General features: G+C 34.5%; 1 protein-coding gene across 3 annotated transcripts in view; it reads left to right on the forward strand.

Annotated features, from left to right (window-relative positions):
* LOC115209663 (mitochondrial folate transporter/carrier) overlaps nt 1-13957 on the forward strand; it is a 104099-nt gene that overhangs the window by 38010 nt on the left and 52132 nt on the right. For all 3 annotated transcript variants that reach the window (XM_029778132.2, XM_036501081.1, XM_029778131.2), the window contains exons 4-5: nt 1157-1320; nt 4220-4333. In XM_029778132.2, coding sequence (XP_029633992.1) covers nt 1157-1320; nt 4220-4333 — 278 coding nt within the window. The remainder of the gene's footprint in view (nt 1-1156; nt 1321-4219; nt 4334-13957) is intronic.

Genomic DNA, 13957 nt, shown 5'->3' on the forward strand with positions numbered 1-13957 from the left:
TTTTTACAACAGTATAGGAAACTTGCTACTATAAAATAATTCTTTTTTGATTTCAACCATTTAGACATAGGGAACAAGCTCTGTTAATTGTACATAGAGCCAGTGCAAGAGCCTTTAAGCAGTCATTTGACTTACTAGTAATAACAAACAAATCTTCAAATTATACCCTACTGTCTTAAAAACAAAAAAGTGGTGGTCTGTGGACTGGTGCCGGTGTGCGAGCCACCAGCTGCCAGTATGTGGCGAATTTCCAGAAAAGAAAGCAACATTATAAAATGCTTATGTAATAGGGTATTATTTGTTTACAAAATAAATATAAGATAAAAAAAAATGTCAACTTTTATTATATTCATTATATATATTGTTTCCAGTATAAATTAATATTACTAAGAAATATTACTGGTCCCTGGTAAATTGGAAAAAAAGAGAAGAAAAAACACTGGTATGCCACATCAGGTAGTTTGAGAAGCACTGGTCTAGAGAATACTGTAGCAAAGAATGGGGAATGACTACTTGATCATAGCTAGAATGTCTTTGATTATTAGTCTGCTCGATCAGAGATAGGCAAAGGTAGCCAACATATTGAAAGCTTTCACACAGAATGTAATGTTTGCTTTTTTTTTTTTCAATCTTGATCTATATTTTGAAGTTTTGATTAGAATAATTGGACTTATAATATTCCTCATTTACTACATCTTGATCAGGGAGTTGATATTATATCTGCTAATGTGTATAAAATTGAATTGTCTATTGTATTTTCTTTTTGAGAAATATACACCATGTTTAGTAAAATCATGTTATATTGAGCATTGCTAATAGATATTATCCTTTGATTGTACCTAAGTGTACAAACAAGTTTAGCCAAGATGCTGGTGCAATTAGCAATACCTATTCAGCTGTTTAATGCAGTAGGATACTAGTACTTAAGCAGAAGTTTATTGTCAGTTGCTATGCAAGAGGACCACCACATATTGAACATTACAGTGCAATTTGTTACTGTCATTTTTCAGAAATGTTATTGTCACATGTTATAAATGTGAAATCTATAAAATTTAATGATCAGAATATTTTTGAATTTGTATTTGATGTTCCATAATTGCTTTTTATGATTGTGGTAACATTAATTATTTCAATTTATTAATCTGTTTACTTTCAGGTGTTTTATCTTTACTAGTTGTCAATCCTGTTTTTGTTGCGAAGACACGCCTATGTTTACAGTATGAGCAAACTTCAGAAATTCATAAAAAAACATACTATAGAGGATTGAGTGATGCCTTAGTGAAAATATTTAAGCAGGAAGGTTTTAAGGGTTTTTATAAGGTAAATTCATTCACATCCTTATTCTGTTCAATTTCTTATTGCCCAAATTTTTGAAGCAAGTAAAACAATTATGAGAATTAAAAAATATACTAAATTTTAATCTTATCTTTCAATAATTGACCTATAGGACACTAGTGGTTGGAAAATTGAGATTGCAAGAAATATATACTTGTGCAAGCATTTAATTTTTTTATATTTGAAACTGCAATCACTATAGCAGTAATGAGATACAGTAGCTAGATAGACTACTGACCATATGGTTTAAGTTATATTATTTCATGGCTGAATGCTTACTGGAATGAAGAACATCTAACGGCTAAAAAAAACCAAACGAACAAAAAATGATATCTACCTATTGAGCTGTCTTTTGTGTACATACACTCTCCAATATATGTGTGTAGTATCCATTGTTTTTGTTTTTTGTTAGAATGTACACTACTTTCAGTAGCAGGCATTTTTTCCCTCATCCAACAGATGTGGATAAAAACGGATTTTCTCACATTTGATGACAGCTTATGAATTCAAAGTTGTTGTGACATCTCTATTTCTGTCTCACTCACACATGAAATTAAACAGTGGTCATTGTCAAACATTTTTTGACCTTGTATGAAGATAACTATCTATTCATTTGAAAACTTTTTATACATGTGCTTCTATTTGGAATTTTTATTTTTTTGCTAAATGGCATATAAATTATGGGGACATATGATGTCTTTCTTACTGCTAACCACTCTACTGCACTTTTTTTGCAACTAACGAGACTGAGGTGAGCTGAACAGAATGTATGTGTGGTTTAGGAGTAGGGAGTGAGTACAACATTTCTAAGAAGTATTCAATAGTTCACAATGTAAATGTTACAGATATTGTTTGTTATAAGTTAAAATGCAATCATCACCATCATTGTGTTCTCATTCAACTTCGGCATGTTTTGGATGGGTCATCACATTCTGAAACAGTTCTTATTTGGAGCAACTAGTTATTTCTTCTGGTGGATTGGAGATTACATATTGCTTCTATATTCAATTTTTCATCATTGTTTCAATTGGTAGCTCCCTTTCCTAATGCTAGTTGCTTTGCAGAGTATACTTCATGCATTTTATTGTGGCACCAGGAAGGTTTCTTTGTTCTCTGGAAGACTAAAGATCCTCTCTGATTTATGTTGTTTTTGTTTATATAAAGCAAACATGATATCTTGCTTTGTTTGGTGTTAAATGTGTTAAAGTCAATATTGATGATAATGATTTTTTTATGCAGCACTGGCGTGTAAAAAGTATCTTTGTTGATGCCATGTATAAAGCACCCATGCTGGTACCATGTAAAATGCACTCAGTACACTCTGTAAAATGGTTGGTGTTAGAAAGGGTATCCAGCCATAGAAATCATCCCAAAACAGACAATTGGATGGAGCTTGGTGCAGCTCTCTGGCTGGCTAGCTTTTGTCAAATTCTCCAACCTATGCCAGCATGAGTCTCTAAGTATTTGGTGAAGGTTTTGATTTAATCAATTCCTAATACTTGACTGGTACATGCATCAAGATCAGAGGAATGAAAGGCAGCATCAGCCTCTGCAGCTATGGATTTTGCCTGGCATTCAGCCATTTCTACTATACCATTGTCCATACCTATGATAAATTGATACATCAGACATTTTCCTCTAATTTGATCTCAGTAAAAGTTATTTACAAGCTTTGGCTAAAAAACAAAAAACAAAAACAAAACAAATTCCCAAAGCAAGATGGAGTGAATAATTAGAATGATATGTATATATATATATATAATCACCATTGAACATCTGCTTTCCATGATGAATGGGTTGGATGATTTGACAGGTGCTAGCCAGGCAGAAGACTGTGCCATATATATATATATCATCATCATCATATATATTAGTTGTGTGTGTGTGTAAAAACAAAACACCACTGCTGGTGCTATGTAAACACTTCTATAGAAAGTTATCATTCTGGCTTGGTTTCTATGGCTGGATGCCCTGCCTATCACTAATCACTTTAGGGGTGCACTAGAGAGGTTAATAAGCCCTCCAACTGTAGGGGCCTCACAATCTTACACTTTCTCCTCCACTCGTTTGCCTCCCACTTTAAACTATGTACTGGGTTTTTTCTTCATGGCACCAGCACTAAGGGCCTTCTCAACCTAACTTCTGTTTGCTCATCAACCACTCTAGAGAGTGTGCAGGCAAAGGTGTTTTCCATTGTGGCACCAGCATACAAGGTGATGGGGTGCCTTGTGTGCTGTAAGTATAGAGGGTACTCAATTATCTAAGACATACTTTTGCTAATTGAGTAGAGTTAACAGTGGAAGGCTGGACTGGGAAGGTGAAAAGTAAAAATGAAACATGATTATAATTAATTTATGCGAGATATTTTATCATGTGCATAATAATTTAATGGATTTCAAATATACCTCACAAAGAAAACATCTGGTACTCACCACAGCTTACCTTGTGTTACATGTAAATTTTTTGGTGATTATTCACCCAATCAACTGCAGTGGAACTGAAGACGATTATTCATTTAGTAGTAGCACAATATATAGTAGTTACCAACATGCATATATATCATACATGCCCTGAAAGTGATGCTTTGGCATGTCCTTGGTTGTGTTAATTAAATTAAACTAAAGAACACACAAGATTCTAAGCTATTGATTATTCTTTGTGCTTGCTTGAGTCTACCTAAGCAACAAAAATTCTGCTTTGAGAGTTGCTTGCAGTTGTAAAACCACTTGCCACAAGTTAGTTAAAAAAAAAGACAAAGTTTTGTGTTACCATGACAAAGTGGATGTAATGCTGTGTGTGCTCATGCATATAAATATTTATTGATTATGATTTTTCACATCAATTGCAGACTATTTTGCTTTTTTTTTGTATTTTATTTTTATAGGGTTTCATACCAGGTGTCTTTGGGGTTTCGCATGGTGTTATTCAGTTTGTAACTTATGAAGAAATGAAATCTCTATATAACAAGTATCACGAGAGACCTATACATTACAGGCTGGTAAGATTTGTTAATTTTTCCTTCCTTTACCTCTCCCCTTCTCATTAACCATTTCCCACTTGTTTAAAGAGGAAACTAACTGACAGATATCTAAATGATTTAGTAACAATATTATATCAGGTCATCCCATAAGTTCTGTCCGATTTTACCTTTTTTAAAATTGAATGAAATTTAATAGTATTTTAGAATGTCTAATGGAATTAAAAATTATTTTTATGCATTTGTGTACATTTAAACTAATTAAATATTATTTTACAGAATAATAGAATTAAAATTTCTTCGATTAAAACCCTTTCTAACATGGAAGTATCCAAAGAGCATTTAAGGCACATAATGCTTTATGAGTACAAAAAAGGAAACTCTGCAGCCAATGCAACTCGAAACATACACTCAGTTTATGGGAAAGAATGCTTGAATGAAAGAACTTGCAGAAGATGGTTTGCAAAATTCAGAAGTGGGGATTTCAGCTTTGAAGATGAAGATTGAACAGGACGTCCAGTTGAGTTTGATAAGCTCCTTGAGGCATTACTTGAAGAAAATCCTGAATTATCAGTTGAAGAATTGGCAACAAAGCTTAGTTCAAACCATACAACTGTTCATCATCATCTTCAACAACTTGGAAAGGTTCCTAAACTTGGAAAATGGGTGCCTCATGAATTGTCCAAAAGTAACCACAAATCCTGAGTTGACATTTGCTCTTCTCTCCATTCTTGCAAACTCATTTCACCCTTTTCGGATAGACTTGTGACTGGTGGCGTAAAATGGATTTTTTATTAAAATGTTAAATGTCGTAAACAGTGGCTTGGTAGAAGGGAAAATGGTCCACCACAACCGAGAAGGGAACTTCATAGAAAAAAGGTTCTTCTCTGTATCTGGTGGGATTGCAAAAGAGTAATTCACTTTGAATTGTTACCACCTAATTCAACAATCAATGCTCAAGTTTACTGTCAGCAATTAGAGCGTTTGAACCAAGCTTTGAATAAAAAAAGACCCGCTTTAGTCAATCGAAAAGGAGTGATGTTTCATCAGGACAATGTGTGACCCCACACTGCAAAGATCACATCAGAGAAGATTGAAGAGCTTGGTTGGGAAAAAATTCCTCATCCACCTTACTCTCCCGACCTTGCTCCTTCAGACTGCCATTTATTTCGTAGTTTACAGAATGATTTGGGGAACATAACTTTCGCAAGCCAGGAGGAGGTTGAAACTGACATTTCAGAGTTCTTCGCTTTGAAACCAAAAGGGTTTTGTCCAAAAAATTCCTCATCCACCTTACTCTCCCGACCTTGCTCCTTCAGACTGCCATTTATTTCGTAGTTTACAGAATGATTTGGGGAACATAACTTTCGCAAGCCAGGAGGAGGTCGAAACTGACATTTCAGAGTTCTTCGCTTTGAAACCAAAAGGGTTTTACATTGATGGGATTAAAGAGCTTGTAAATAGATGGAAGGAAGTCATAGATAATAAGGGAAAGTACATTGATGATTAAATTTCAATTAAATATCACATTTGATTACTTGTTTTCTTTATTCAAAATTCGGACAGAACTTATGGGATGACCTGATACAAACATATGTGATTGGATTTGGATAATGAAAACACTTGAAGAGATTATGTAGAATTATTGCTGTTTAACTCTGTCAGTCTGCTAATGTTTTATGTAAGAAGATAATGTGTAATGCAACAATTAAAGACTATTTATTTATTTATTTATTTATTTATTTATTTATAAGGAAATAAAAGTTTCCGTATAGCAAGCCTACTATTCATTGAAAATATGTTTAAACATGCTCAATGCTTATGTCATTATCATCAGATTCTTTTAATGTCCACTTTTACATGCAAGCACAGGTCAAGCAAAACTTGTTGAAACAGATTTTTTTCAGCCAAATGCTCCTCCTCTTTCTAACCCTCATTTGTTTCTAAGCATTGTAATATTTCCCCACCTGTTCTTTGAACACCAAACAGTTCAGGCATTTTATAGAAAATTGTAAACAAATGATACTGGTACCTCAATATGGCCAAAGTCCAGCGACTGAAACAAACGAAGGAAAAAAATTTTGAAAGATTTGTATGAACAATGACTTTGTTTTCAGTCAGTGTGTAAAAACCATGGCAAAAGGAAGATATAAACACACACGTATACATTTACATACCCTCATACATTTGATACAATAGGCTTCTTTTGGTTTCTGTCTACCACTTAACTCACAATACATTATTTGGCCTGAGACTATATAGTAGTAGACATTTTCCCTAAGAGTTATGCATTGGGACTGAACTCAGAACCATGTGTGTGTGAAGTGAACTTCTTAACCATACAGCTCTTGCCTGTGCCTTCCTAATCACATAGCCATATCTACACTGACACACATACACATTAACAAACCAAGCAGAAACATGTTAATTAAAAAATGTAATTAGGAAGAGAATTGTCTTAGATGAAATGCAGTTTGGAGTTTTTACCTCACCTCCATCCCAAAGTTGACCTTGGCTGGATTTGGCTCACAGAGCCAGAACAAATACTGCAAAGTATTTTGTCCTACACTCTAATGATTATGCCAGTTCACTGTCTTATACCATCATCTTATACTATTATCATCATTGTCATTTAGCATGGGTCAGATGGAATTTGTCGAGGCAGATTTTCTATAGTTGGATGCCCTTGTTGCCAACCTTGTCCCCAAACAGGGTAATAGTACCCCATACCCAGATATATTGTTTCATGGAAGACTAGAAACAAACATCTCTTGCATGACATTGATGCTTGTTTACAATCATGATGTTAAGACAGGGTACACACAATCATGCACATGCGCGCGCGCATACACACACACACACACACATTCACACATTTGATGAGTTTCTTTCAGTTTGCTTCTACCAAAACCATCCACAAGGCTTTGGTTGACCCAGGGCAGAAGACACTTGCCCAAGGTGCCATGCAGTGGGACTGAACCTACATAGATACGTATAGAAATAGGAATATTGGTTGGTTCTATTTGTTTCTTTCTACCTTAGTGATTTGACAATTGCCTATAACTGGATATTTTACTTCTTTTTAGTTTTCTGTATTTTTCTAGAAAATTGTTTCTTTTTTTTATATTTCCTTTTACCTGTAAAGTTAATTTGTTTGAGTGCTGAGCTTAAACCAGATTACCACTGGCCTACACTTATTTACGTAATAATGAAAATCTGCTATTTTGCTGAAGAAATGTTAATCTTCTCTACTGCTGTATTATATTTGCTGGAACATTTGCATTGCAAAGGTGATCTTTTCTGAAGCTGTTCAGCCTTGATCAGTTTCATTCACTTAATGACTTTGGCAATATGTCTAGATAATGCAAGCTTCATTTACCTTTCTCATAAAAAAAAATAAAATCAATTTAATGTTTTTATTTTCAATTTTCTTTTCTTGCACGTCATTTAAAAATTTTTTGATGAAATTTTTCTTTATTATTGAATTTCTGTCTGCTGTTATATAATCAGCTACTAGAATTAGTACTGAATAACTTAAAATTTATTTAAAGGTTTATCATCAATTCATATAACAGTGGTATTTTTTTTTATTTTATGCAATGCTAGGCAAGCACACTGAAATAGTAGTTTCTTGGTTAAGTTTAAGTAAGGTCAAAATTTAATATTCTTAGTAGAAGCAGGAAATGGTAGATTTTACATTAATACTTTTTGAAACTATAAATCTAATAAGTAGACTGCTTAACTGTTTCAGTCAATCAGCAATATGATAAAAACTTAGAGAGGTTTAGTAATATATCTAACTTTATCTCTTTCTTGTTGTTTAGTCAGAAGTTAACCCTGATTGAGCAGACATTCTGCAGGGGCCATTAAATCTTTTTAGGGCTTCATTATCTCAAATGTACTTCAGCTTTTTACAAAATGGTAGGCTGTTATTAAAGTGATATTTAGCTGCAGTTTCTAGTAAGTAGAGCGACTATGTAGAGAGAGATTGTTTCATATTTTGCTAGTGTTGATCATCTGTTCATGTTGGAATGAGGTTTGGGAATGATTTAATTTCCGTATGATGGGTTGATATTAAAATAGTTAATTATTCTTTTCACTAGGGTGTTAGTGATGTAATAGTTAAGATTGAATCATAGACTTGATTTTCCGGGTGATTACTTTTTTATAGTGCTGTGTCATATTGAAAATTGGGATTCTAACTTATTTGAATATACAGTAGAACCTTGCAGTGCACCATTGTCTGAATAATTTGCTGTACGAGCCGAGGCTCGTGTGAATTTTTGTCTTGAAGTATGGGTGGAAATCCTTAGTATGAGCGAGTTTCATACAAGCGACTGCTAGCTTGGCCTTGAGCTTGTACGCATTTGCCCAATAAGCACAGCCTCCACTCGCTCAGTTCATGTTTATCTCAATGTAACAGCAGACCTGTTGTGTTTTACCCAGTGTTTTTTTTTTAGTTTTGTGAATTTTTTTGCTGTTATTTTATAATAATTAGTTATATTAGCCATGCGTCCTAGTTAAATGTTAAAGAAACATGCAAAGCACTCTTCATTAAGGTATCCACTGGCAACTATATAAATTGAACCATCAAAAATGGATATATTTTGGTTTCAAGGCTGGTTTTTGTTGATTGTTCTTGGTGTATCTCTAATAAAATAAAAGATATTAATAGACATTACATTATTTTCTTATGGCAAGCTTGTAAGTCATAGATGAACTATTCTTTTATATAATGTATATAAAAAAATATGTTAGCTGTGTTAAAGGATTGCTTGTTAACTAATATTCATCCAGAGTTAATGTATCTTCTGATATTTCGTCTATTGTGCTTAATTGCTATTAACAATTACCATCCTACTATGTTTATTCCACTTTTTCTTTTTGTTATACATTCATCTAAAATGTACAACTAATTAATTACAGTCTGGATTCTCTGGTCAGATTCGTTTTGATAATCAATTTCTATTTTGTTTTTTTGTTAATTTTTATAAAGTGTTTTTATTATGAAAGCCTTTATGTTGTTTATACCAACCAAGTCTGAAATAAAAGATATTTGTTAAATAGGTTCCTAGATTATTGTTAATTGTTATACTGATATATTTAAGGCATGATACTATTCAAATATTTGGGTCAAACACTGGTTCCTTCTGTGACTTCCAGAGGCTCTGATATGGATTTATCCATATTAATATCTTAGCAGTTTAGAAGGACCTGCAAAGGTTATGGGCATTGCTTCTCTGCCTCTGACTATCTTAAATATGTTCACCCCCCCCCCACTACCTTTGCGGACTATAGGTTGTCTACACTGGTATAGACAAATGAATGATGCATTTACATGAGGTGCACTTACATAGGTCAGTGTATTGTGAACATGTGGTGTAGTTAGAGACAGTGTGAACATGCAGAAGATATAAGCAAAAGACCAATGAAAAATATGATTGGTGGAGGGGAACAGATTTTTGTTTCCGTGTTTATCTAATGTTCTTATTGTTTTTAATTTTGAAAGTTTTTTTTTTAAATAATTGATTCATAACAACCTCCATAACATCTAACATAAGATTGTTTATATAGATATTTTTATTTTTAGCTATGTTAATAAAATTATGTAGATACTTTATATGCTCTAGTTGAAATAGAAAGTAGTTTCTTTCATTAAGTTTTCTGTCAGTTCATATTTCATGGTTATTTAGATTTTCCAACATTTATTTTTTTCCTATTCAGTGCTCCCAACCCATTTTTGGTATTTATTTATATCATGTATTGAATACTAAGTATGAAAATAGTCCACATTGATTGAACTCTCTCTCTCTCTAATGTTGGTTTACGTGTCAGTAACTTAGTGGTTTGGCAAAAAAGATATAGAATAAATATCAAGCTTAAAAAAAAGACGTAATTACTGTTCATCTCTGACTAAAACCCTTCAAGATGGTGCTCCAAGATGACTACAGTCCAGTGACTGAAATATGTAAAAGATATATTTTTGTTCATTCATTCACTTGTTTTGCGTCTGTTTTTCCATGCTTGCATGAGTTGGACAAATATGTTGATTTATGTTGATTTATGTTGATATGTAATAAATAACACACATTCCTCTCACTTATATGTACTATTCATTATATTACATATTCTTCAAGACCAAATTTTTATGAAGCATTCAACAAAACAGAAACTTTCAATGATTAAATTTTCAATATCAAATTTATTATTAGATTAAAAAGAAATTAAAAAGATTTGAAATTTTTTTCCCATAGAATAATAAATGGATTTCAATATCCACCCTGGCAATCAGTAATTTCTTTATAAAAGAGGACATTTAAGTAAAGACAAGAGGTAAAGCCTACAGAGATCGACACCATTATAAATTTCTGGAAATTATTTTAAGCAATCTCCTTGATGAAGACAAATATAGCTCCAGTGGAATTTGAACTCAAAATGGAGAAGAATGAAACTAAGTCATGAAATCCATTCATTCTAGTGTTCTATATTCTCAGCCATTTTCAGTGCTCTACTTCATTTAAACAATAATTAATAACCACTGTAAACTTTGTTCTCTATAGTTTTGTAGAGTATAAATTTCAACTAGTTAAGCCATTGTCAGACTGCGATGCATTGATGTTAATCTTGGCTTTATATAGTTTTTGTTGAGGTAAAATCTTCCTTGGATGTGTGGGTTTGAGTGGAGTGGTAATTATGTGTTAGAGTGGATTGTTATATTACTGTTCATCTCTTTGACTTAGAATTTATTCATGTATATAGAACTTTGTAAGCAGGTGTGTTTCTTTTGGTTGGTAGTTATATGATATGTCAGTGGTTTTAGTCATTTTTGGTTTTATTAGATATAATTCTTTGCTTTGACAATGTAGAGATGAAAAGTATAAAGTCCAGTTTTTAAAAACTTAATGTTTAATAAAAAAAAATTTCTTCAAAACATCACTCCATAACAACCCATCCTAAAACCTAACCACCACTCCACCCAGACCCATACACCCAAGGAATATTTTAAATCAAAAAGAAATGATATAGAGCCATAATTAACTTCAATGCATCACAATCGGATGATGGCTTAACTGCTTGGAACTTCAAAGCCTGAAGTTACTGTCAATAATATTGTTTAGGAATAATTATATATATATATATATATATATATATATATATATATATATATATATAAAATTAAAATATTAAAATATGCTAGACCACTGGTTTTAATTGATTAATATCAATTCTACCCTTATTAAATTTTATATATATATATATATATATATATATATATATATATAAATGAAAGAAGGGCACTCAACACATTTATTGGGAGTTACATGTATAGATCAAAACAGTTTGTGTGTATGTGTACTGTTGGCGATTTTTTTCCTCCGTCTTCCCTTCCTTGGATCTTTCCTTTTCCTATGTTTCTGATGAAGAGCTCTGCTCAAAACGTTAAATCCTTCTTTCTTTCCTTTCCTGAGCATCCAATAACACTATACTTGTTCCACGGTCTCGTGTTGTTGTGTTTTCATGTTTGGATTAACTATATATATATATATATATATATATATATATATATATATATATATATATGGAAACTCCGAAGTCTCTCACCTTGTGTAATTCTTCTAGCAAGAACAAGATGACTGTTGTTTTTTTAATATACTTTCCTATGTGTATTGGATACCCTCTCTCTATCTTTTTAAACTCTCCTTCCCCTCCTCTCTCCCTCACACATACACACCTATTAAAAGGAGATGTTTATGTGTTTAAAGCAAAGGGACAGCAGTGGACCAGCTACTTTCTTCTTGTTTTGACTAATCACCCTATTTAAATAGTGTATCCTATGGAGGATTTTCACTTTCTTTTCTGTATTGATCTGTTTATTTAATGCTCCTTCCTCAATGTTAAGCTCATGTTTTTTTGATTTCTTCCTGCTTATCTCTTTCTGTTGCTTATCTTTTCCGTACTGATTTTCTTTTTGTTAAAACTTGGCCATTTCCTCTTGATAAACATCCGGCACCTGTGTCGGTGGCACATAAAAACACCATCCGAAGACCCGGCAAGACTAGTCAGGCCATAATCTGTGGCCCCAACCTGGGACGTAGTCAGTCCACCTGTGCATACCTTCCTTCTTGTGACACTTGTGAAGACCTTTTGAGGCAAGTGAAAGTGAAAATCAAAATAAAATAGATGAACATCAATGGAATTTGTATCTTTGTGGTACCAGGGCCGGTGGCACACAAGATAACCATCCGAACATGGCCGTAGCCAGTACCGCATCGACTGGCCTCTATGCTGTGGGCTCATAACAAACACCATCCGATCGTGGCCGTTCGCCAGCCTCATCTGGCACCTGTGTCGGTGGCACATAAAAACACCATCCGAAGACCCGGCAAGACTAGTCAGGCCATAACCCGTGGCCTCTACCTGGGACATAGTCAGTTCACCTGTGCATACCTTCCTTCTTGTGACACTTGTGAAGACCTGTTGAGACAAGTGATCAAATCAAATCAAATCAAATCAAAATAGATGAACATCAATGGAATTTGTATCTTTGTGGTACCAGTGCTGGTGGCACACAAGAAAACCATCCGAACGTGGCCGTAGCCAGTACCGCATCGACTGGCCTCCGTGCTGTGGGCACGTAACAAACACCATCCATCTGGCACCTGTGTCGGAGGCACATAAAAACATCATCCGAAGACCCGGCAAGACTAGTCAGGCCATAACCCGTGGCCCCTACCTGGGACGTTGTCAGTTCACCTGTGCATACCTTCCTTCCTTCTTGTGACACTTGTGAAGACCTGTTGAGGCAAGTGAAAATCAAATCAAATCAAATCAAAATAGATGAACATCAATGGAATTTGTATCTTTGTGGTACCAGTGCCGGTGGCACACAAGAAAACCATCCGAACGTGGCCGTAGCCAGTACCGCATCGACTGGCCTCCGTGCTGTGGGCACGTAAGAAACACCATCCGATCGTGGCCGTTCGTCAGCCTCGTCTGGCACCTGTGTCGGTGGCACATAAAAACACCATCCGAACGGGCCGTTCGCCAGCCTCGTCTGGCACCTGTGTCGGTGGCACATAAAAACACCATCCGAGCGTGGCCGTTCGCCAGCCTCGTCTGGCACCTGTGTCAGTGGCACATAAAATCACCCACTACACTCTCGGAGTGGTTGGCGTTAGGAAGGGCATCCAGCTGTAGAAACACTGCCAGATCTGACTGGCCTGGTGCAGCCTTTGGGCTCCCCAGACCCCAGTTGAACCGTCCAACCCATGCTAGCATGGAAAGCGGACGTTAAATGATGATGATGATGATGATGAAACACTATTTACTCATAACAGTAGGAGAACATTTATATTATGATTGATATTCATTACACCATGCAGTATACATTATTTACATTTGATGGATATTTGTCCTCATCTTGTTTGTTGTTAACTATACCATATGCCCACGGGCATATGGCTTAGTAGCCATATGGCATATGGCTACTAACCCCAAGATTCCGAGTTCGATTCCACGCAGTGACATGAATAATAATAGTCAGAATAATAATAATAATAATAACATCATAAAATACCTTAGGAACTAGAACCCAGGTTCAAAATTTCCTTAAGACACCTGATGAAGGCTGGAGGGTATATCAGC

The sequence above is a fragment of the Octopus sinensis genome, linkage group LG3 (genome assembly GCF_006345805.1).
Source record: "Octopus sinensis linkage group LG3, ASM634580v1, whole genome shotgun sequence".
Lineage (NCBI taxonomy): Eukaryota > Metazoa > Mollusca > Cephalopoda > Octopoda > Octopodidae > Octopus > Octopus sinensis.